Raw genomic sequence first — 25,689 nt, 5'->3', positions numbered from 1 at the left:
CTTTTGTCGGAGCGTGTGTGTGTGTGTACAGGCTTTGATAAATACCCTGCGTTTTTCTTTTTCTCCAGTCAGGGATGGAACATTAGGACAGTGTGAGATTCCTAAAGATCCCCGTTATCCGGACTGTCCCAGCAAGATGGATGTAAGTCTTCATATCTCACTTAAGCCCAAACAATATCACACAGAGAGCGAATAACCCATTGTCCTCTCTTGGTGACTCACCTTGGTGCAACATAAATTTTGTGTAATAAGATGCGAGGATGGATAAAGGCTCCTTGTGGAGAACTGTGTTGTATAAGTGACAAAGAACAACAAAATATAGAATGTAATAAAACAAAAGATGCTTTTATAAACACATTGCATACATTGTGACAATATATACTACATCCAATAAATTACAGCCAAGAGGAGCAGTAACCGCAGAGAAGTGCAGTGTGTGCAAACAAGCATAAACAATACAGCATGTCTAAAGTGTGCTTCTTTCTATTAGCACATGTGTGAAAAATGTGCACCCTCTGGTCAATATCTAGTTGTAAGTGGTTTCTTCACACATACAAATAAACACAGCAAAATGTATGGAAAAAACGTATGTACACGGTGCAGCATTGTTTATTTATAGTATCACAATCATGTTTATGCATGAAGTAGGCCTCCATAAATATGCCAGTCAGGTCCACACACATATGAATACACATTTAATACGTACAGTTTTGAGACTGTTCCAGGTTATGTGGCATGCACAGGCCCCTGCATTAGTATGTCTTCATAGTTTCGGATGTTCCTGTAGTTCTCTGCCACCTCTTGAAAGCCATCCAGCTTCATATTGGTTCAGCCTTTTTCACTATTTAAGTATCCTGTGTGCTTCATTCCCCTGGACAACTCTTTGCAGTGTATGTTGGAAAATTAGCTGACCCAGAAGTTTCAAACAAAATCTGCCCCCTCTCTAACATCTTTTATCATTTTTACCAAGCACGATGACCTTGTCACACTGTTTTGATGACTCCCCCTGTGTGTGGGAAGCCACAGAGACTTTGTCAATCATCTGCAGTACTTGACCACAAAGTATCAGAGGTTCATGTAGTCAACTTAACCCGAATAATCTTATTTCTAAAGCAGATGGCCGTTTTTTTCTGTGCATGTACCTCACAAAAAAGGACCAGAAGCCTCACATTAAAGTTAAAGTTAAAAATGTGAGCGTAAATGAGTGACAGCAGAGTGCCCACTCAGGTTCAAGATGATGAGAGAGCATAAGGGAAGCATTTTAAACCAGCCTTTGGTCAAATGTAATGGTTTACTGATAGCTAACCAGTACTCTAAGAATACTAACCTGGTCTAACCCCCAGTTCGTCAAATAACAACACTTGGTCAGTGGCTCTCAAGTGTAAATTGACCTCTGAGCATCAAAAACTAAAGTGGGAGGGGTACCTAGAGTGTCATATTTCAACTGCAGGGCAACTGACCAAATGTCTGGAGTGAGAATTCTTGAAAACTTGTATTCAATCTTAATTTTAATGAATAATTGAAAAATAACTTGATGAGCCTCAGTTGATATTCCTTGAATTTCTGAATTTAACGACAACATAAATCTGATCTGAGAAGCTTTTGTTACAGCACGTACATTGAAAAAGACAAACTAAAAACTTACAGAACAGATGGATACATTCATAAAATTTCTTTTATTACACGCTGTGACATTCAACACTTTCATATTAAATCATTTTTCCACAACAATACTCGACAATACATACATTTTTAAGAGACAACAGTTTGGGTCTTTGTCTTTCAGTGGATGCGTGCTCGTTGGACCTCAGACCCTTGCTATGCCTTTTATGGTGTGGACGGCTCTGATTGCTCCTTCCTCGTCTACCTGAGTGAGGTGGAGTGGTTTTGCCCTCCACTGGTCTGGAGGAACCAGACTGCTACACCGACCTTAAAGCCTCCACCCAAGAGACAGGTAACACAACATTTCCATATGAATTCCACACTGACACAGTTAGCCAAAGGGGGAAAAAATTACAGAGCACAGGGCTACCGTTTGACAATGAGGTATAATAATAACTGCAGAGACTTCACTTCCCTGAATGCACAAGCAGTCATGGTCACAGTAGCCCGCTTCTCAAGTGGGAAACAACGAGGTGGCATGTTCTCCTCTCTGCACAAGAGACTGCCAGTTAGTCTCACATCTGTTTAGTGTGAAGAGAAGAAGTATGAAACTCTGTGTTAAAATTTCAGCTGCAAGTGAAAAGAGCCAGCTGACGACTGCAGAGCCATTTGAGCAGACAGGTGGTAGTCTTCACTCTTCACATGCCCACAAAGGTGTCAATCATTTAGGAGTGACAGGGAATCTGGCGTAAATGTGAATACTGAGGAAAGAATTGAGAATGACAAATGATGTACATCAAGGTGCCGTTAAAATACTGCTACTGTAGATTTGGTAGCTTGACACTGAGTGCCTTTAACTGATTTCCCAAGTTCAGGCAGAGCATTTATCTCTTCATTTTTGAGCAATAGCTCCTGGGAGAACCTGAATACTCTGCGCCGTCTCTCACAGGGTGCAGCCTGTCATTCCCAGTTGTCATTTGCTGTGTGCCTTTCTGCATCATTTGGTTTTTATTTTCAGCATCAACACATGATGCATTGTGCTTACAGCCACTCCTCAAGGTCTATCCCACCAATTGCTCCCCTCCACCCCTCCATCCCTATCCCCACTCCGCCTTCCTCCCCAGAGTAATGCGCAGCCGGGCCCTGATGTGAATTCATTCTGCAGTCTACCTTCTGCTCTAATTGCCTGCCTGTATTCACTGAGACTAATCCCAAGGCTTCCCTTGGGTATTCTGCATTTTGCTGTGCCGCACACAAGTTGCTCTTGAGAGCAATAATTCACCTGCATTGTGAGAATACAGTACACCTTTGCATATTGATTTTTGTCTTTAAGAGAGGCGCACTTTCTTTTACAGTGTTTGAGAGAGACAGGCAGTCTGTGTTTATGTGCACCAGTTCTCTCTTCTATATATTTCTAACTCCTCTGTGCAGTGCGGGTACTTGATTGATTAATACTCTCATGCTGGTATTGCACTGTGATGCAGTGATTATAGTGGGCAGAGGAGGAGATGTAAAATGAGAGTAGTCTATTTATGAGGATGATCGAAGAAATCCTTCAGGCAACCTATGTGAGAGACCTCGCCCAGGGCACAGCAGATAACAAGATACAGTGTTGCCAGAGAGTTTGTAAATGCTTTCACATTTTCTCTACATCTATAAAAATGTCACCCAAAATATGATCTAGTTTTATTCAAGTCCAACAACTAGATCAATAGGACCCATTTAAAAATTAATTGTAAAAAATATGTTTTTTTATTTATTTAAATACCATTGCACCATCGACAGCCAAAGCTGGAACCATTATGTTTTTGGGTTGTCTGTATGTGTATATGGACATGATTATCTTAAGAACTCCATGGGTGAATTTCTTCAAATTTGGCACAGACGTCTACTTGGACTTAATGATAAACCTATTAGATTTTGGTTATCAAAGGTCAGGTTCACTGTGGCCGTGTGTACCTCCGTGAGTTATCGTCCTGAATGCGATAACTCAATAGCACCTCGAGGGTATTTCTACAAATTTGGCACAAACGTTCGCTCTGGCGTAATGTTGAACCAATTAGAATTTGGTGGTCAAAGGTTACAGGTCAAGGTCACTGTGACCTCCCTTAACATGTTTTTGCCACAACACTAGAATTCATTCCTTAATTAAGACAAAATTTCACACACAATTTCTACTAGGATATGATAATGAAGTGATGACATTTACCTCTACGCATTAATCAATGCTATAACACACAAACGTAATGGTAGACATGTAGTCAGATACTGAATTGGTCAAACTAATCTTGGGTGTCCACCTTGAGAATCTGCTGATTGTATAGATCTTCTGTGCTGCCAGGCAGATGATGTGTGTGAGGTATTCAGTGTTTTCACAGACATAGATGTAAAATGTAAGTGCAGTGTGACTGGTTAGCTGAGTCATACAAACCCCAGGCAGTATTTCAGGTTTTTAGCAAAAATTATGTTTTTGTTGTAAAAAGTATGTGAATCTCTGGGAGTACCAGTTGACTAAAAGGGGTCATTGGAGTCAGATGTTTGAATTACTGGAATGACAATCAGGGATGAGTCTGAGTAGTCCTGTTGAAAGAATATAAACCTGAGTCTGTACTATCAAAGTCTGTTCTTTGTGCCAGGCCTCAATCAGAGGAGATTTCGGTGGAGCTTTGACAAAGAAATTGTCAAAAAAACATTTCCAATGATTTTGACCTTCATCAATCCACTCACTATCAGGGACATAGTGTACTGATGGGAGAAAGTCAATACCATTGTTAACCTCCTTCGACTAAAATCACTTTTGAGTGAGGCGTGTACTACTCAGGGCATTCTCAAAAACTAAAGGGTAACATCAAGTATCCACAGACCTTTCTTTCATTGGCAAATTAGTCTACCATCAGACAAACACTGAACAAAAACGGTGTGTATTTTAGGATGGTAAATGGACTGCATTTATACAGCACATTTAACGTCTTAGCAACCACTCAAAGTGCTTTACAAGAAAGGCACCATTCACACATTTATACACTGGTGGCCAAGACTTGGTAGACAACCGCTTTACTTCACGTGTCACAGCTCCCGATGGCAAGGACAAAGTCTCATGAGTCTGTCCTTTGCAGACATGCCCACTTTATGCTTGTCCAATGCAGTTTTTTGCTGTAAATTGCTTCCTAGTTAAGACAATCTGGCAAGAATGGCTTTACCCTGTCAATATGGGATTCATAACTGTTTTGTAATGCAAAATAATTTAATTAAAAACTCAGCATTAAAAAATGTGATTTATCTAAATTAAACATTGAAATTCTTCTTTGAAAAAATTAACTGTTTGACAGCCCTGATTTGTTTTATTTATATGGACAACACACATTAATCAACATTCCTGTAAATGTGACAGTGTTAGCCAGCTGGCTAATTTTCAGTTTTAGTCCTTGGCAAGATGTTTTAAAACCTGTAAAATGATCAAATTGTGTGGCTCAGAATTGAGCCACATAGTCACTGGGGCGACTTGGTGGGAGTCCGATGGTGGGCACAATGTTTTAACAGCAACGGCATCTCAACTCATGGCGTCGGTTGTTGCTTAATGAGCAATGTGAGTCGCAAAAAGACTGACATGCTTGATCAGTCAAAAATATTCCTGGCAGTTAACCGATTAACAGTTAACCAGCCATATCCATAGTTCTCACATTTTTTTCTCAACAAAGGTAATATTTGATACCTTTGCTCTTTAAAAAGTGAAAAAAAAAACCTGCGTAGTCTTCATGCACTTTTATGACCTAGATGAAGATCTGATTATATTTGAGATCATTTTTATGAAGAAATAGAGAAAATTCTTAAGGGTTCATAAACTTTCTAGCAGCACTGTGTGACAGGCTTTCTGTGCTCTGTACTGTCTCCTCTAATAAAAAGACTTCCACTTGTAGAGAACAGTGTAATAAAGGTTTTTAGTATCTCACCTTTTCTCCCTCAGGTCGAGTTTTAAATGTTAATACCAGAATGTTCTTCAGTATTTTCTGTTGTACAACTTCTGGACAAGATCCAAATAAAGAAATGAGACACTGACTTATGAAAACATCAAAAGTTCTTTGCACTTGTGATGTTTATCAGTGATTTTTATTTATTTATTTATTCTTTGCTCCTGTCATCCAGGCTGTTTTCCAGTCCGACATTGGGACTCTGCTGGAGCAGGTGGGCACGGGGAAGGAATCACTGAGCTTCATGAAGAGACGCATACGCAGAATGGCAGCACAGTGGGCCTCCGCTGCTCGACGGCTGGATGACAAGCTCCGCAACCACTGGAGAGAGCAGAAAAGGGTGAATATGAGGCTCACACGGATATGCTTCTGCACACACTGGAGGATGAAAGTGTAGGATGAGAGAACAAGTCTATGTTGTGGTTTCATCTTTTCAAAGCATTGCTGTTGCAAACAGACTGCAGATGACGAGCCAGTAAAAAAAAAGTGCTTTTCTCAGTCTCAACAGATTTTGTTTTTTTTCTGTAACTCTGGAAACATATTTCTCAGCTCCGTAATTTGATGTGAATCAATCTGTTTAGGCTTTAAAGAAGAAAAAAAAAACCTCTTAGCACAGTATGTTTTGGATCAAACATCAGAAAGCAGACTGTCCTTTAATGCCCACGTGCTAAGCTGCTACGTTACCAGAACAGCTGTTAGTTTGTTGGACTAACATCTTTTATCTTCAGCTCCTCTCTGTGCGAATCGCAGAGTGTTGAGTTATACGTAGATAATGATGCAGAGTTACTGCTTGCAGGAATCGATTGGCTTTAGTGCACTTTCATCACTGACATTTACAGGGATGTTTCCAGGGATGTGTCAAAGATAGCTGCCAGCTGACGTCTGATGAAATGACATTAAATCCCCCCCGGCTTAGGAGGAAAACCCTTTACAAGATACAATTACTTGTCAGGAATTAACCCAGAAAAAGTGTTACAGTGGAAACATACTGTAAATAATCAATGTCTGTCACTAACATGGGTCTTCATAAAGCCTTGAAACAGAGCCAGTTGAGGATAGAGCATGACATATCCAAGTTAATATAGTCCACAGGATCATAGTGGCAGAGACCCCAACAGTTATTTTAAGAACTTAGAAGAAGTCCACAATCACAATACCAGAGCTAGAGTGGCTAACTTTACCCTTTCTAGGTTTAAAATCATGATGGGCAAACTTTTCTTTATTTGTGCCAGTGCAATGGAGTGGAACCAACTGCCTCCCGCAATAAAGGAGATTAAGAGCCCACAAGCCTTTAAGAAAATGGTCAAACAGAGGCTGCTTGATAGCATCCCAACATAAGGTCGTTTTGCACACTGAAACACATTCTCACAGGCATTCACCTTTCTTAAGAAAGAGAATGTACATATGTGCACTGTTGATGGTTTTTATTGGCATATATATCTGTGGTTGGGTTGCTGCGTTGGGATGTGGGACGTTGTGGTCGAATGTTTTCCATTCTGGTTGTTGTATGTCTCTCTCCGTCTTGTTGCAAAGTGAAGATTTGATAGAACATAGGGACCAAGAGGGAAATAAGTCTTCCACTTTTTTGTGCCTCTGCACCGGCGACAGCCATGACCGTTGTGGCATTATGTTTTACGGTTGTCCGTCCATACATGAGACGGACTTAAGGTCACAGTGACCTCCACCTTTGAACGCCAAAATCTAATCAGTTTATCAATGTCCAAGTGGATGACTCAAGTAAAATCATAGAATTTGGTTGTCAAGGGTTAAGGTCAGTGTGACCTTAGGTCTGTCTCATTCTCGTAACCAGATGTATGAAGAAGGCCTTAAATGAACTTTGTGACCTCACAAAACATGTTTTTACTTAAGAATTAATGTAATGATCATGACAAATTTCATACAAATGTCCAATAGGATAAAATGATGAAGTAACAGCATTTCATATCAAAAAGGACAAAAGTCAACTTCTCTGTGCCCTCGTAATGTTCTGCAAAAACACTGGCCATCATTCAGCGTCATATCTCAGGAACATAAGGGGGACATTTGGTCAGATACTGAATTGGAGATACTAATCTTTGGAGTCTATGTTGAAAATGTGCTGATTGTGTGACACATCCACATTTTAGAATTTTTAGCTTCTTTGCAGCAACATCAATATTTGAAGCACTGTCGTCTGTCATGGCAACATACGTATGAGTCTGGACAGACATGGATGTAAACTGACTGCAGCCTGACTGGTTCGTGGAGACATCCAACCACAAGGCGCTAATTCTGTTTTTTACTGCTGTATTTGAACTCTTGTCAAATACACTAAATTAATCTAAGATTTATGTTACTTGAAATAACACTATATTGTGCAGAACTTCCCACACACAGTGTTTCAAACTGCTACTCTTTCATCCCTTGATTGCAGAGTTATTTTTTGCCTTTTTGTGGCTGTTTGATGTGTTGATGACACATGACGATTTGTTTGGTGCTGAAATGTTCTCGTCTTGCTGCTAGTGGGGTGCCAGCAGTTTTCCTTTGCTTTGAGCTACTCAGTTTTTTTGGCCCTGAATATAGTGGTAAAAATAACCCAGTGTTAAACTCTCAGCCAATCAATCACTTCACTTTGTCTGAGACCCACAGAAACAAAAAAGAAGTATGAAATAGTCTGAAATAAACCCCCTACAATATGTGCAGCTTTTCTCTACTTTATCTGCTCTGCATTTACAACATAAGGTTCCTTATCGCTGCTTGACATCCTGGGTACATTTACACTGATGAGCATATGACTAACACAGGAAAATCTTGGCACACACAACTCGTAGCAACACTATTTTCATATCCATGCAATAGGTGAGCAGCAAATGACAGCATACAGTTACTTGAAAGATAAAAAGACCTTCACATCTGTTGAACATATGTGGAAAGTACTGTATATGCAGTATAAAGCAGAGAATATGCAGTACTCATATTCATGAGATAAACAGTATTTCCATCGTCAATTAAAGGGACACTCTACCCAATTTACACATCAAGTTCAGTTTACTGGTCTCCAGGAAAGTTAGTATTTTATATTTATTTTAAATAGTAAAGTCACAATCCCAGCCACCAGTCTCCTCTGAAAAATAAATTACAGTCCAGCATCACCGGCATGCAGGTTAAGCGACGCACTGCTGTGGCTATTTTAGCCACCTAAAAAAATCAGTATCCGTTTAAGTTTACACTTTATTTGAACATTCTCACAGCTGATCGATACGCCGGTAAAGCATCAGCAACTCGGCCGTTTGGTGTTTTTCTCAAGTGAGTCTGGTGATTTTGTTACCGCATACAAGCTGAAGAGAATCTCTGCACACCTGAATGTATGACAGGTGCATCCGCAGAGGGTGCGTTTTATTTTATTTGTCTGATTATTTCTCTCATGTGGTCTCTGTAAACAAAGAGAGAAACTCCAGGACACTGTCCCGCTTACTGACCTGCTGACAAACAGCACTGCAGGGAGAAAATGTACACACGTGAAATGATTCAATATAAAAACTTGAAGACAACCTTACCCGGGACATTTCAAGTTTCTTTTGCCTGAAGCCCCATTCATCTCTGACATCGGTGACACACGCATGTCTGTAAGGAGTGTCATATTACTAACAAAGCACTGTGTCATTATAGGTTTGCCTCTCATAATGAAGAGGCTGAGGGGCTGTAAATCTTGTTGTCTCTAAATCGTTTCATTTAGAACATGCGGACAGCTCACAACAAATCCCTCTGTAGCTGAGAGGCGGCTCGATTCTCCAAAAGCTTAAATGAAACACGAGGAATGAAAGACATTAATTTGTAGTGTTTTGCTTTTTGTAAACGAGCTGACAGTATCCTGGCATTCAGCTGTGTGTGTTTGTGTGTGTCTGTCTGTCTGTCTGTGTGTGTGTGTGTGTGTGTGTTCTTATTGTTTTTCATCAGTTTCTTTCATCGGCCAGTTTTTCAGTTGGATAAATCAAAGCCTGCTCTGTTAATGACAATTCACTCTTCCAAAATTGCCTGCTTTTTGGGCTTTGTTTATTGTAATGATGTGTTTGACAGTAACAGTTACTGTCCATTAACCAGCAGGCTTGGCTCCCGTCGCTGAAACACTGAGTACTGCTAAGAAAACAGAAACAGACAGAGAAGTGTGATGTTTTATGGACCGACTTTGGCCAACATTTCTGGTTTTTTCTGCTTCCTCTTCCATCCTGCTGTTCTTAGTGTGCTCTGCTCTTTTGGGGTTTGAGTAAACAGCCTATATTCATCCCCTACTTTACCCTTTAAAACTCCTCACTTGGTATCCATGTGATTGAGTTATGAATCATCAGTGTGTCTTTGTGAAGCACAATGGCTTGACCATGATGACGAACAAACATTCATCGGGGAAAAGTGCACTGCAGACGTCATGTACAGTAAACATGCTGCAAATGTCACTTTTTGTTCATTTAGATGTGTCCTTACTCTACCTCCTCTAACAACATACTGTCTGCCTATGGCTCTTAAGCTGCATTGAAAGTTTGTTTACTTTGCCTCTGGTTCCCCTGCTGGTGCCGATGTGGGGAAAATTTTAACAGGTGTTAGACACTATTCAAGGGGGAAACAGACTTCAACACAAGATTTGTTTGCAGCCTGCCAGCTGCTGTCAGTCAAACACCTGCAAAAACGGATGACTAAATGTGATTTTATTTGGTCTCTAAACCTTCAGGAGTCGTCTCTCACTCTTTGCTCTATGAATTCCCTTCCCCTCCTTCACCAAATGGTGATTTCTGCCTGACCACATTTGGCTTGGTTGTTCCGGTTGGGGAGTTTTGTATCTGACATACATGTGTGCAGAGCTGCAGGCTAAACAGCTTTGTGGCTCACACATGAGGAAATCCACTGTGTCAGCAGAGTAGGAGATGGAATTTTGCGCTCAATAGGTATCAGTATCAGAAGTGGAAAAAAATGGTATTGAGCCATTTTAGTAATGAGAAATAAAGCTGGGGTAGGCAGTTTTATTTCGGCATCATTGGGCAAAAATCCCTTAACTATTAGAGAATATTTTCATTCAAGTGGTCACTGTGAAAAATAGACTTATGCAAATACAGATACAGATGCACTACATGCTCTTTGGTGAAAGCCTAATTCAATGGTGGAGAATCCTCCAGGAAGAGAGCAAAGTGGAGGAACTGTGGGGTGGTTAGCCAGCTAATTATTGTCCCATTTGTGGTTCAGGTTCAGGTTACTTTATTTGTACCTTACAGACATAGATGGCATTGAATTAATTAATCAATAAATAAGGCTTTAATTGGTATCAAAATGTCTTAAAGAAGTCTTTCAAAAGTCTTAAGAAATGCTTTTCTCCAGTTTTTTCCTGATGTTGCATTGTAAAATTTCAAAATAACTGGTAATATATTTTATTATTATTATTATTATTATTATTATTATTATTATTATTATTATTATTATTATTATTATTATTATTATTATTATTATTATTATCATTTTAATTATATGTAATCTGCCCAATTCATCTTACAAAATGTCACCATAAAAGTCATGGTTCATGGTTACATGAACCATTTGGGCGAAATTGTCCTGAAGCAATTGATGTCCATTTTGATTGTTGTAAAATTGGTCCTAAATTTCATTACAAGTGGCATTTAAAAAGTCTTGAAAAGTCTTAAAATCAAACTCGCCTAAAGCTGTATGAACTCTGGTTCCCATAGGTAGATTTGTTTTGCATTAAAAAAGAAGAGGCATCCATGACAAGAGTGCTCAGATGCTTTGTGCTTTGCTATCAACAGAAGAATGGGATAAGGTCAAAAATTGCAATATGACACTAAATAAATAAATACATATATGCAAATGTTGCAAGGACTTATTCAAATAAACAATTGCAGCTGTAATAAAACTATTCCTGCGGCGTTGTTGTTTTACACCTTGGGACTGTAACCCTTTGACCAGAGGGTAGAGGCTGAAATTCCCCATGCGCAGGATGTGAGTCATCATTAGACATGGAGCTGGCTATCCTCTGTAACTGTCTGGTATACAGGAACTCTGCCCTCAGCTGGGTCTCACCAATCAGTCAAGTGGACCATTTCACAATCTGACTGACAGTCTGCTTCTGTTTTTTGCCTTTCCAAATTTAAGCCTACCTCAGATTTTAGTCTGGAAAACACCCATTGGAAAACCAATTTAACTAAGTCAGATAAGTCCTGGACCAGCCAACATCTCTTTAAAGCAGGCCTAATTGATATGACATGCAACATGGATCTGCAGCTCTACTCAGAAACTAACTCTTTGGGGATAGTTCAGGGGAAATTTGAAAACATAGCTGCCTTCTCTTTTTGCCAGTTTTAAGACTGAAGGCTATGTGACAACTGGTGTATCTGTCGAAGCAGGTGTCGAAAGACATTATGTTTGCATTTACTATAAGAGGTGAAGAGACAAAGTTTGGTTTAGTAGAATAATAAAATTGAAACATTTTTTCAAGACAAAAGTAATTGAAAGAAACAAAAAATTAAATGCTATCATCTGTTAAAAAAATCTAATTTCATTACATATTTAACAGCCTGGAAATTCCATCCTTCCCCATCAGCAATTAGACCGCTCATGTATTGTTCGGCATATTAATTAGCCCGCAGCAGGTCAATTTTCATTCCAACTCTGCACAGCTGATTGTACTTCTTAGGAGTTGCGTTGGTGTGCCTGTGCTGTCACTCTGGCTTCTCACTTTGATTAGATGCTCAATTATTCTTAAAAATTTGACATTGCCGATCCGAGCCTAATATCTGAATTTATTCATATGGCGATACTTTTGAAGCATTTGTGAAAACTGCTCTCAAAAGTCACAATTATTCACCACGCAGGACTGCAGATTGTCTGCATGTAACAATAAAATAAAAGATGGGAATAATGACTTGTTCTCTACAATAACAGTGCAGGAATGATTTGACAAAAATGCACACACTGCATTAACAAAACTCTGACTTTTCTTCTTTTTGTATTCCAGATTTTAGTTCATGTGGGTTTTCTGACGGAGGAGTCTGGGGACGTCTTCAGTCCCAAAGTGCTAAAGGGGGGTCCTCTGGGTGAGATGGTGCAATGGGCTGACATCCTTACAGCGCTCTTTGTGCTGGGACACAACCTCAAGATCTCGGTTTCTCTCAAGGAGCTGCACGGGTAAGTGTAGATCTGACTCTCTGATCCTGTTATTTTCTCAAGCTGCAGGCAGAAACGCTGCAGTCAGTGCACAGCACTCAGCTTTGTGCCTCTCATCCAAATTTAATGTGAGATTCTTTGGGGGCATCAGTGCAGGAATCATCTGTTGCTTTATGTTTTATTCCTTTTTTAGCTTCTTGTTTGTTGAATGAAAATGCCTCGTTGTCGATTCGACTGCAAGTGATCAGCAGCTTTATCGCGTTGCCGCTGCCCACACACTGTTTTCGATCACCTTTGGCCACACACAGATAAGCTATCTCTCCTTCCTGCAGAGTGCCGTCTCAGCCTAAGGGGCTTGACAGCATCTCTACAGTTTGTGCATCTTCCTGCTGCAGCTCACTGACTGCAGAGCGATAATGTGCTTGTCGCTCGTCATCACAAACACGAGAGCTTATACCAGACATATGGTTTCATCTAAAAATATAAGACTATTGATTGTGAAGGTGCAGTGAGAGGAGCACAGACGGGTCCAGTCCTGCTTTGGACATTTCCTTGGTGGGGTGATCTCTCCAGCTTCACGCTGGCTGCTCAGGAAAATAACTGTGTACAAGACGAGATTTGCTGTCGATTCTTTTCTGCCAGTGGGTGGTGTGAAGCCAGACAGGAGCTGATGGTAATGCGCACGCTTGTTATTGAGCACTGTATCCATTGCTGTAGAGAGGAGGTGAGGGCATTGATGAGTTAGAGCTGCCCTTTGATCTTAAATTTCAGGCTGTGAAGAAAAGCTGCTTTGATAAGAACAGGCTAGGGAGATCAGTGAGGTGGGGAAGATGCCGCAGTGGGAATGCTTCTGCTTGCCTTGCCATTATTTACCCCACTAATTGGTGTCACGGTGTATTGAATCACTGCTGTCTGTCTCCATTGGGAATATACCAACAGAAATGTTTTAAAAGAGAAGACTCGCAAAGACGCAACGGCCAAGGCTGGGGCTAATGCTGTCCAGAAGATGGATATAGCTCTGTGTGTGTGTGTGTGTGTGTGTGTGTGTGTGTGTGTGTGTGTGCGTGCACTTTCAGCATATATATAACAGGAACATACTCATCGTTACACAGTCACCAACAAGGAGCAGCAAAACTAACAGGGGACATTTTAAGTCACTTGGACATGCTCTAAATCATCATAAAATCATGTTATGGCCTCTGGTGAAATTTTTCAGATTTTTGCCAAGAGGGACCAAAGTGTGTGAGTGTTTATATCCATATTCAGAGCTCTCCCTCCTGGTTGGAGCAGGTATTTGAACGACCCATTCACACACGTCGCTTTTAACACTCCTCTCCCCAGCAGCCTTTCAGACTGCAGATGGGCCGTTAAACAGGCTTTAGTAATGTTAATGTGGGTGACATGAAGGCCACAGAATGTAATGTATCAAATATGATACAAATAGCATGATAAGGTTAATAAAGACGCAGTCTCCTGAAACGTGATTTGTTATTAGTCTTTGCATTAAAATTCAAGGAAGCTTGGCTTTAGGTGATTTCATAAGTTTTAAGCTCTATACTGTATTAAAATAAAGGGCTACCCAGAAGGCAGGAGAAATCAGTATTTTAGGAGCCTTAAAAAAGCAAGAAAACTATAATCCAAGCAGAATAAACCTTTACATAAAATGATCAGCAGTAAGATTTTTCTTCTTAGGTTTAATTATGTAAAATGATGTAACATCAGACCTTGACTAGAAACCTTTAAAGTTGTTCAGTCCTAGCCGATACTGACCTGACCAGTTTTCACGAGCACTGAATGTCAATCAGTTTTTCAATATACTTCAATATACACTCTCAGTCTGTACTCATAGAAATGTAATTTGTTTGTGGGTGCACATTATAGAAAACATGTCCAAACATGGATAATGCAACATGAGTCCACTGTTGGCTGGTACACAATGACAATTAGTTCCCTCTTGGATAGCATGGAGTGACGTTCACACTCCACCATGTAAAGAATAAATAAAATGAGATAGATAAGACTTACACAAAAGAATCTCACCTAAATAATTCAAAATATTCCTCAACTATGATTACAATGACTGTGATTATTATAATTATAACTAATATTTATAACAAACTATAAAGGCTCAGTTTTAGTGGATGACAACCATCTAGCTTGACACTGTTTTACAATACGGCTTCCCCAGAGGGCAAGGAAATATTTTAAAATCTAAAGAAAGGAGAAATAACAATAACAACAACAATAATAATAATAATAATAATAATAATAATAATAATGGTAGGAAGAAAATGTGGAGAGAAAATACCAGCAAGATCTTTACTAATTTTAATGAAGTTGCTTAAATTAGTTTATTTTCAGAATTTAACTTAACCTTGAGATTAGCTCAATCCTCCAAAACTCCCTTTGAGTTTTTAGAAGCACTAGATTTCCGTCAATCTTACAATGTACATATGTTTTGTTTCTCTATAATCACAGGAATGCATTTAACTGGCTGATCTACTCTACAGGCAAAAGAGGTCCACACTTGTGTAGTATAAAGCAACAGGGGTCCACAGTTGGCTGGTACATAATGACACAAGTTACTTGTAAATATATCTAAACTAAATCATGTATTTTTTTTTGCTTCTAAAAGGATCTGTAAGTATGTATTTTTGTAACTGAATATAAAGGCTCAGCCGTTGTGGGCGTCTTTACCATTTTATAGCTTGACACTGTGTTTAAAGGGGGCTACCCAGTCCATTCTCATTGTTAACTTTTTCAAATACATTCCCTCTGTCAGTGCTTTTGGCATACCTGCATCAATCTGGATCATGGCAGGATGATGTGAGATGAGAACATAGCGGACAGAGCCAAGCGGCGTGTTATTATCGTCAGTAGACAGCCCGACAGCACCAGGCACATCTGCATACATCTTGCGTGGCTAGCATCACTTGAGAATATGGATGGACGTATCAAACTTCCATTTAACAGTTTTACAAGCAAAGAAATGCCATGCAAGTTTTAGGTTTTATTTTTGAGGATTTAAAGTTTTTTTTTCTATTGGGAAAAGAATATTAAAACAAAAATGTTATTATTTTTTTTAATAAAAGGAATAAAGTTTCATCATCATTGAATGATGCCTTTTCAGAGCCAATATTCGCATAAAATGAAGCAAATAATTTAAAAATAGCTTTGCTGGTCCAAAGTTTTCTTTGTAAAACATCAGAGCCAGTCAGAAATACTTAGAAGGCGACTGAGGAACTGAGTGGATTAGTTGTGGGCAGGTGTACAGTGAAAATCAGATTTTAACTGGTTTAAATAGTTGAGGATTCTGTATTGTTGCAGTAATTTGACAAAATTGCAGGGTCTCCCAGAATTCACAGGAATCAGCTGAATTTGGCATTTATTGTTATGGTTGCAATCCAATGTATGTGTGCCGAACTATAGGAATCCATTTATTTATCGCTCCACATTACAGAAAAGGGTCCACACTTGAGTTGTATAAAGTGACATGGAGTCCACTGTTGGCTGGTATATAATGACACAAGTTCCATCTTAGATATATAGTATAGAGTGACATTCCCATTTCAACATGGATAAATGACAAAGAATAGGAAAAAAAGAAGTTAGATGCATTATTGTTCAAAGAAAATAATCTTACAAAAATGTAATAATAAAATTATTTATTTTTTTAGGAAATTGGAGATAGAAATATCATTTTAGTTTTTTCGTACATTGCTTTTGAATCGTGCACCTGAATAAGTTTTTGAGTTGCTGTTTAAGAGTGTGCTCCTTTTACCTTGTGTTGAAAACACATTGACAACCATCATGATATAAATGACTAGAGCAATCTTTAATGGTATTTATAATATGGGAGGTTTTGTGAGCAATCAGTTTGTCTCAGTTACAGGGATAAGTCAGTTAGAGGAATGATTAACCTCTGAAACCCTCTGTTCAACTGCTGAGATGAACTATTTCAAATTCTATAGGTTTTGGCTGTACTTTTGGCTGTACTTTAACTTTAAATTCTAAAAAAGGAAAGTCAGTCCACACTTTGTCCCCTCTTGGCCTGTACAAAATGACACTTCTTGTTTTGTTTTGTTTTATATTTTCTCCAATGTTTTAAATTAATCTTAAATCTGCATTAGACAGACAAAATTGTATATACACATTACTAGATCTCAAAGAAAACCAAAACAACTACAACTACTAAAACAACTAAAGAAATACAAAACAGCCAACAATACAAAAACTGCAGAACTAGAATCAAAATAGGATTCACTTTCAAGTAAAATAAAAAAATAGCAGCTGAGAGATTTGGATTGGATTGTCTGCTACGACCTTTAAAGTCTTCTGTTGTAGGAGAGGAACTGAGAGTTTTTAAATGGGTGTACTGGCATGCAAAATTACCAGCACATTTATGGATTGTGTCTTTAACAGAGGCTGACTACTCATTTTGTATTGGATTAAATGATTTGCCATCTCTCTGTGTGCATGCTGCAGTGACCAGAGGACTTATTATTATTCAACACAGTTTTGGTTTATATGAAGAATTTCAAATTCCTTAAAAGGGTTTTTAGTTTATGATGTAAGCATTAAACAATCCTCCACATTGACTGAGTGGAGTGTTGCAGCACCCATGTGCCTTTAAGGTTGCCTCTGAGAAGTGAGTGACTTGGAGAGGTGAGGATTAGCGTGTGCAGCTCTGTATGAGCCTTGATTCTCTGCAGTGTGGGGTTGGTTTCTTTGTTGTTGACGATGGTCAATAGGCCATTCTACATTAAGCTTCAGAGATGCTAATTTATATTAGCTAGAATGTTACATCCAACTCTGACTGCCTGAGACATGGGTCTGTCCCCTGTCCTGGGTTAAGCAAGTGGCACACAGTGCTTATTTAGCTGGTACAACATCTCTGGATTATTAGAATAACATCCTAAAAGTTTACAGATTGGGCATATAATTCTCCACTCAAATTCCCACTAGCTTGAATACTGATACAAAAGTTGTACTTTTTTTACTGGATAGTTAAATATTTGAACATATTTAATCACCTAATAATTACATGAATTTCATGGCAAACCATTGTGATGTTACATAGTTTATTGTGCCAAGTTAACGTGTAATTGTTCTAATCATAATAAAAGGTTTGGTTTTAACTATAGGAGTAAAACAAAACTAAAGAGTAAGAGTGATCGTCTGATCATCATGTTAAACATATTCAGGAAACAGAAATAAAATGTCAGAATGCAACATTGAGCCAAAGAAAAACATGGTGGATTATTGTAGTTTTGTAACATAGGTTTTGTTATTGATCTGTAATGTTGAATTTATGTAGTCCATTTTTCACATCCTGAACCCTTTTCATTTGAGCTGCAGTGATATAAATTTAAAAGGTTTGGTCATAAATCAGTTTGAACTTATATATGAAAATAAATAGTTTTCTAACCTATAAAACATTTAATGGGGGCAAACGTGTATGCATGCTTAACACAGCACTGAGAAACAAAGCATTTTTTAAGTGACTGTAAGATTTAAAACAGCAAATGCAACTTTAAAATGGCCTCCCAAATAATATGTCAAGATCCACTACATGGTATTTTTTAACAGTTTAACAATATACCATCAGTAGTGTATCAGTGTATCAGCGTACCATCAGTAGTTGCAATTTATTTATTAGTTATCAAGTAGTATTGACAAAAGTGAAATTAACAGTCTGTTAACAGCCAGCTTAGGAAAGATGACACTGACATGTAAAATTACCAGCACATTTATGGAGCGAAATGCATCCCTAAAGGAGGTTAAATATTCATTTGTTTGTGAAAAATTGTTGTTCATCTCTAAGATGTTAAACATTTGATTCAGTGGCGCTCTGCATTATTAAGTAAGCAATCACATGGTGTTATAGATATATTGTTAGATTTATGAGCCTTCAGTTGATGAAGCTGACAAAAATATGTAATTTCCTCTACACTGAAGAGGTGGAGTGACCAGCACCCATATGATTCTCAAAACCTAACTTTGAATGTTGAACAGTGGAGACTGCTGCCACTGAGAAGTGAGTGACCTGCAGTGAGTGAGGGGTTTGACTCTGTGCAAGTCAGCCTGTGAAAATCAGTCAGGCCTTGATTCCCTGCAGTGCGGGGGATGGTTTCTTCTAGCTGACGATGGTCGTTAGCACATGACACATTGAGCTAAGGGGTTGCTAACTTCTCATATCCAAGATGCTGTATCTGATTTAGACTGACTGAAACGTGGCTTATTCCCCCATCCTGGGTTTAACAAGTAGCACCCACTGCTTATCTTGGTTAGTACAACATCCCTGGATTATTGGGAAGAACACCCTGAAATTGTACGGACATACAATTCTCCACTTTAATTCCCATTTTAAATGCTGTTTTTTTTTTCAAAACTTGTACTATTATGGATATTTAAGTAGTTGAACATATTCAGTTACCTAATGATTACATCTGTTATTTCATGACATACCATTTTGATGTTGCACAGGTTATTGCCTCAAGTTTACATTTCATTATTCTAATTATAATAAAAGGTTCTGTTTTAACTAAAGAGGTAAAACAATACTACAGAATTAGATACTCTGTAAAGCATCTACAAACATTATTTAGATAGTTAAAATGTTGTCAATGGTTATTGATTGTATGGAGTAAAACTAATTTGGCCCTTTTAAATGTTTTATAGGTGAGCTACATAAAGAGTACATGTTTGTGTCCTGATTGTGTGATTATCATTTTAAACACATATATGAACAGAAAGTCAATGTTGACATGCAACTTTGAGCCAAAGATAAATGTAGTGGGTTATTGTTGTTTTGCAACTTTTGTAACCTATTAAAAATTTAATGAAGGGCAAACGTGTATGTATACTTTACAAAGTGCTTAGAAAGACATTATTTATTAAGTGACTCAAAAGATTTAAATAGCAACTGCAACTTTATAATGGTCTTCCAAATAGTATTTCAAGATCTGCTACATGGTATTTGTTAACAGTTTAACAGTTTATTACCATTAGCAGTTGCAACTTTATAGAAACCATCCAAACAATGTTTATAAACAGTTTTCAAGCCAACTATTAATAGTTAACAAAGTGTTATAAATATTTGGTCTATATATCCAAGAGATATTTATATTGTATAATTTACTTTTTTTGTTTTTACAAAGGTTTACAAATTAGTTGGAAACCATTAATACTTAGTTTATGTTTTTATACAAGACTGTATAAGTCTTGGTATTTGACTAATAAAATAACAATCTATAACATTACTTATAATGGGTAAAGTTAATTAGTTATCATTTCTTCATTGGTTATCAAGGAGTATTGACAAAAGTATAATTAACAGTCAGTTAACAAATTATTAATGATGCCTATAATACAGTATTGCCAGCTTCAGAAAGATGATACCGACACGTAAAATTACCACATTTATGGAGTAAGATGCATCCCTAAAAGAGGCCGAGTATTCATATGTGTGAAAAAAAATGTTATTCTTTTTGTATGATCTATGTACATTTGATTCAGTGGCTTTGTGCATTCTTTAGAAAGCAATTTGTCTTTATTACATTCACACACAGTTTTATAGATATATTTTATATTTACTTGGCCTTCAGTTGATGAAGTGGACAAAAATATGTAATTTCTTCTACACTGAAGAGGTGGAGTGACCAGCACCCATATGATTCTCAGATCCTAACTTTGAGTGTTGAACAGTGGAGACTGCTGCCACTGAGAAGTGAGTGACCTGCAGTGGGTGAGGGGTTTGATTCTCTGCAAGTCAGCCTGTGAAAATCTGTCAGGCGTTGATTCTCTGCAGTGCGGGGGATGGTTTCTTCTAGCTGACGATGGTCGTTATGGTCGTGAGGACATTACACATTGGGCTTCAGGGTTGCTTACTTCTCATATCCTAGATGTTGTATCTGACTGAAACATGGCTTTTTTCTCTGTCCTGTGTTAAACAAGTGGATGTTGGGTAAGATAATGTTAAACTGTAAAGAGTAGAAATACAAGCAGAATTCCACATTTGTCGTCAATTGCACAATTGACTACAATCTATTCAAAAAAAGGAGTTAAACATGTTTTTCACATGAAGAAACATCTGCTGGGAAGTGACATAATAACCACATGTATGTAATATCACTGAAATAATTGAAAGGTAATTATTTATTAAGTGGCCCTCTAAAGCAGTAGGGCATCTTGGCTCTCAGTGGCTCTGTTTGTCTGAATTTTTAATGCAATGGCCATCAGAAACACATTAACATTAGTTAAACTTTAAGTGCTAAAGAGTTGTTTCAGTTGACAACACTGGAATGTAAAGACCTGTAAAGCTGAGTGTCAATGTAAACTTATTTTAGCAATCTCACATGCCTTCATGCACACTCTCTGTGCCGCAGTGACAGTGCTGTATACCAGCCCTGTATTTGCCAACTAATTTACAACTCTATGTGTTACCAACTATAGTTATCAAAAACAACCAAAAAATAGATATAACAATAATAAAAACTTAGTTCTGGGTTGCACAAACCTCTTTGAATGGGGTCAACAGAACACAACTAGTGAAGGCCCATTCATAGATTTGTATCCTGCTGTGATGGTTTTGAGATGAGGTGTTGGTGGCTCATCACCATTTCAATGCCCATCAAAAACACTAACATACCAGTTAAACTTTAAGTGCTAAAGAAAGGTTTTAGTTTAGTTAGTTTTAGTTAGTTTTAGTTTTTTAGTTTTAGTATTATTATATTATTTATTATGTGCCTTTCACTTCATGCACACTCTTTGTGCACTGTGACAATGCTGCATGTCAGTGTGTGTAGTATATGTTATAGACTGTAGTCATTAAAAAACAAACATCTTTGAATGGGGTCTAGATTAGATAATGCTAAAATACACTTACAAACACAGGTGTTTCATCCATCACTAAAAAACTATTCATTTTGAACACAATGGAACACATTACAAAACAAGATATTTGGTGTTCAAATCCATGAACTATCATAATAGCATGAAAAGATTCAGAGAACCTTAAGAAATACATAAAAGAGACAAGGCTAAAAACCAAAAATGAATGGCCATGACCTTTGACCCATAAAGCTGCACTGCATTAAATACCAACATGACTGAAGGATATCACAAAATGAGCTCGGGGACACTAAAAACCACTGACAGTGGACACAGTTTATCACTGTATCTATAAATGCAAATTAAGACTTAACTATGCAAAGTGAAAGCCAGATATCAACAAAATCCAGAAACACTGCCAACTTCCCCGGACCTGAGCTCATCTGTCACGTCACAGTGAATATTAAGACAAGTTATAATTGTGTTCACAGTATGGCCTTTATTTTAAAAAGCTACAATGGCAACATTTCTGGTGCCAATTTACTAAACAATGAGAAGCTTTACTGAATAGATACATTTTTGTATTAGATATTTTTCTCTTTACAAAATGCACCTTTCTATTTCTTTTTCATTAATCTATGGTGGAGTGTGAATATCACTCTGTCCTATCCAAAAGGGAACTTGTGTCATTATGTACCAGCCAACTTGGGACCACCGTCGCTTTATTCTATATGTGTGGCCCTTTTTCTGTAATGTTGATCAACAAAGAAAATGCATTCTTATGCATATAAATTGAAAGCACGCACATACATTGTAAAAGAGATCCTGTGTTTGTAATAACTCTTAATGGGAATTTCCAGTAAAAGTCTGATAATAAATCTATTTTTATGATTAATCAGCAAATACTGTTGCTGACTTTTATATCGTTTTGGTCCTTTCTGGGAAACCCTTCATTGTAAAGGTGAACATCTAAAGTAGGAATTCCAGTATGTTTTTTCATGGCCAAGGGATCAGCCAGTATGTGTGATATCTCTGATCTAGACACTAGAGAAAGAAGTCTCAGACTTGTAATGTCATGAAGTATAAAGTCTGGAGCTGCTCCTTCTGCTCATCGAGAGCCTAATTTTGGGGACCAACAGAATGTTTGTTATCCCTTAAACCCAAATGAACTTTATTATATTGGTGTTGTCAGTTCTGTAACAGAAAATGTTCCCATATACTTATAACATTGTTCTGGCTGTTCTCAGTGTCATCTAGAAAATCTTTCACAATTTCATATCAATGGAGCAACTCTACACTTTATATCACATGACATCACAAGCACTCCAGTTTTTGGATATGGGAGCGAGTTGCCCATGTTTACTAATGTTTTTAGACTGCCTTAGATCATAGAAATAATATGTATGTATTTTAGAAATGGGCATAATTTCCCATTAATACAGTATCAAGCCATAAAAAGGTTAAGCCAGCCACTAAAGTTGAGCCTTTATATTCTGTTACACAAACATACTAACAAATCATATTTGAAGAAGAAATGTAACATTATTCAGATGAGATTTTTTTTCACAAGTATTATTAAATATGTTTGTATGTGCTTTACATGGTTGAGTGTGAACGTCACTCCGTGCTATCTAAGAAGGAACTTGTGACATTATGTACCAGCCAACAGTGGACTCATGTCATTATATCCTACTCAAGGGTGGACCTTCTTCTGTAATGTGCACCAACAAACAAGTTGCATTTCTTTAAGTACAGACTGAGAACACAAGTATATTGAAAACTTGATTGACATTCACTACTTGTGAAAACTGGTCAGGTAAGTATTTTGGAAATTGAACAATTTTAAAGGTCAAGTCAAAGTTTGATGTTACATAATTTTAATTTAAAACTCCTTTTTAGTTTTCTTACAAAAGGAAATGGAGTGTGGACATTTTTTCTTTTTTTAGAGTGCAAAGTTCAAAGAGTACAAACAGAAGTCGTCTTATGAAGGCCCATTCATAGATGTGTATCCTGTTGTGATGGTTTTGAGATGAGTAGTTGGTGGCTCATCACCATTTCAATGCCCATCAAAAACACTAACATACCAGTTAAACTTTAAGTGCTAAAGAAAAGTTTCAGTTTACAATACTGGAATGTAAAGTCCTGTAAAGCTGAGTGTCATTGTGAACTTATCGTAACATTTATTATGTGCCTTTCACTTCACGCACACTCTCTGTGCACTGTGACAATGCTGCATGCCAGTGTGTGTAGTATGTGTTACAGACTGTAGTCATTAAAAACAAACATCTTTGAATGGGGTCTAGATTAGATAATGCTAAAATACACTAACAAACACAGGTGTTTCATCCATCACTGAAAAACTATGTGAACACAAAGGAATACATTACAAAACAAGATATTTGCTGTTCAAATCCATTAACTATCTGCCATAATAGCATGAAATGATTTAGAGAACCTTGAGAAATCTCTGCATAAAAGGGACAGGGCTAAAAACCAAAAATGAATGGCCATGACCTTTGACCCATAAAGCTGCACTGCATTAAATACCAACATGATATCACAAAATGAGCTTGGGGACACTGAAAACCACTGACAGTGAACACAGTTCATCACTGCATCTATAAATGCAAGTTAAGACTCTACTATGCTAAGTGAAAGCCAGATTCAACAAAATCCAGAAACACCACTGACTTCTCTGGACCTGAGCTCAACTGTCATGTCACAGTTTGATTTCTTTCTTTTGGAAGCAAACAGCTTTTAAGGTCTAGTCACAGACTTGTGTTAAATCATTTTATAGTGATTAATTAATTAAAATAAATATATTATTTATTAAAATAAGTAATTATATTGCTGATCATTTTATGTATAATGTTACTCGTTTATAGATTTATTTTTCTGAATTTTTGGTGATACATTGGTAGTTACAATTGGTCTGGTCTAAATATACATATATATATATATATATATATATATATATATATATATAAAGACAACAATAAAGTTATTAACAGTAAATACTAAGTAAGATAAAACTGAATTCACAGGATTATGGGAGCCTTCTTTAAAAGATATACTTTGCTTTGGCAAGTATTATTTCTGTAATATTTATTATCACAAAAAATGTTGATATATTGCAAGCAATAAAGTTTACATACCCATTTTTAAAGATACAAATGAAGTTTTAGTGAAAAAGAAGCACTCTATAGGTGAGAGAACCAGGATAAACCAGTTTGACTGCAGTATATGGATGTCCCCCCTTTGATAGGCAGACGTCGCTCAAGGCTTCAGGTCCCCTCTTGGCAATTTCTTTAAAAAATTGTAAAAATCACATTTGCAGTAATATTGTGAAAGAAGACCTCAAAAGTAAATTTTCAATTCTAGTTTTGTATTTTTAAAATGACTGCTAATAAAGGTTCCCTCTTGGATAGTACACTTAGATAGTCCCCTATTATTCATGTTCGCATGTATGCGTGTGTGTGCGTGTGCGTGCGTGTGCGTGCGCATGCGTGTGTGTGTGTGTGCGCGCGCAGTGAGTCTTTATGCCACAGCAGAGATTTTATGGTTATATGTACATTCATATAAGTGTGCAGTGCCGTTCCATTAGGGCTGATATCGGTCTCTATTCATCAGGAAATTAAATGTTCAGCCTTAGAGGAAACATAATGGAGGGCCGAAAATTGAAGCCAAGTGGATTTATCAGACTCAAACCGTATTCCCTCTCCCCACGAAACACAACCCAGTTTACACATCCCACTCTTTTTATGGCTGTCTTAAATTGGCCAGCTAATGGCAGATGCTGAACATCCTTAAACCCCCCCTCATTCTGTGACTAATAATGAATTGAAAATACAACATTTCTCCATCCCTTACTCTCCCACATGCTATCAAATTGACAGATCGTTATGTGAGTTGTGCTTCCACAGATTTCCTCAGGCTTGTATCTATTTACACTTTCTGCTCTTCACTTTCCCACCCCGGCTTCGGAAAGGAGCTTAATATCACTGAATGGCTTGCTGTGGATTCTTAACGTGGACAGAATTGTTGATATGTTTAGCGTTTTTTGCCGACAGACAGATTAGCCACATCGGGAGCTTAGTTTCAGTGGGAGTCAAGCTGTTGGTTTGCATTACATAATTACCTCTAATTG

General features: G+C 37.7%; 1 protein-coding gene across 1 annotated transcript in view; it reads left to right on the top strand.

Annotated features, from left to right (window-relative positions):
- Nucleotides 1-25,689, top strand: part of mgat5b (alpha-1,6-mannosylglycoprotein 6-beta-N-acetylglucosaminyltransferase B) — a 98,392-nt gene that overhangs the window by 36,278 nt on the left and 36,425 nt on the right. Inside the window, exons 5-8 of the mRNA XM_042504442.2 lie at nucleotides 69-142; nucleotides 1,787-1,954; nucleotides 5,746-5,910; nucleotides 12,562-12,731. Of these exons, the coding sequence (XP_042360376.2) occupies nucleotides 69-142; nucleotides 1,787-1,954; nucleotides 5,746-5,910; nucleotides 12,562-12,731 (577 nt within the window). The remainder of the gene's footprint in view (nucleotides 1-68; nucleotides 143-1,786; nucleotides 1,955-5,745; nucleotides 5,911-12,561; nucleotides 12,732-25,689) is intronic.

The sequence above is a fragment of the Plectropomus leopardus genome, chromosome 18 (genome assembly GCF_026936395.1).
Source record: "Plectropomus leopardus strain MGB_pleo_1.0 chromosome 18, ASM2693639v1, whole genome shotgun sequence".
Classification (NCBI taxonomy): Eukaryota; Metazoa; Chordata; class Actinopteri; order Perciformes; family Serranidae; genus Plectropomus; species Plectropomus leopardus.
Note: the sequence above shows the minus strand (reverse complement) of the source record. Positions and strands in the feature narration are given on the sequence as shown.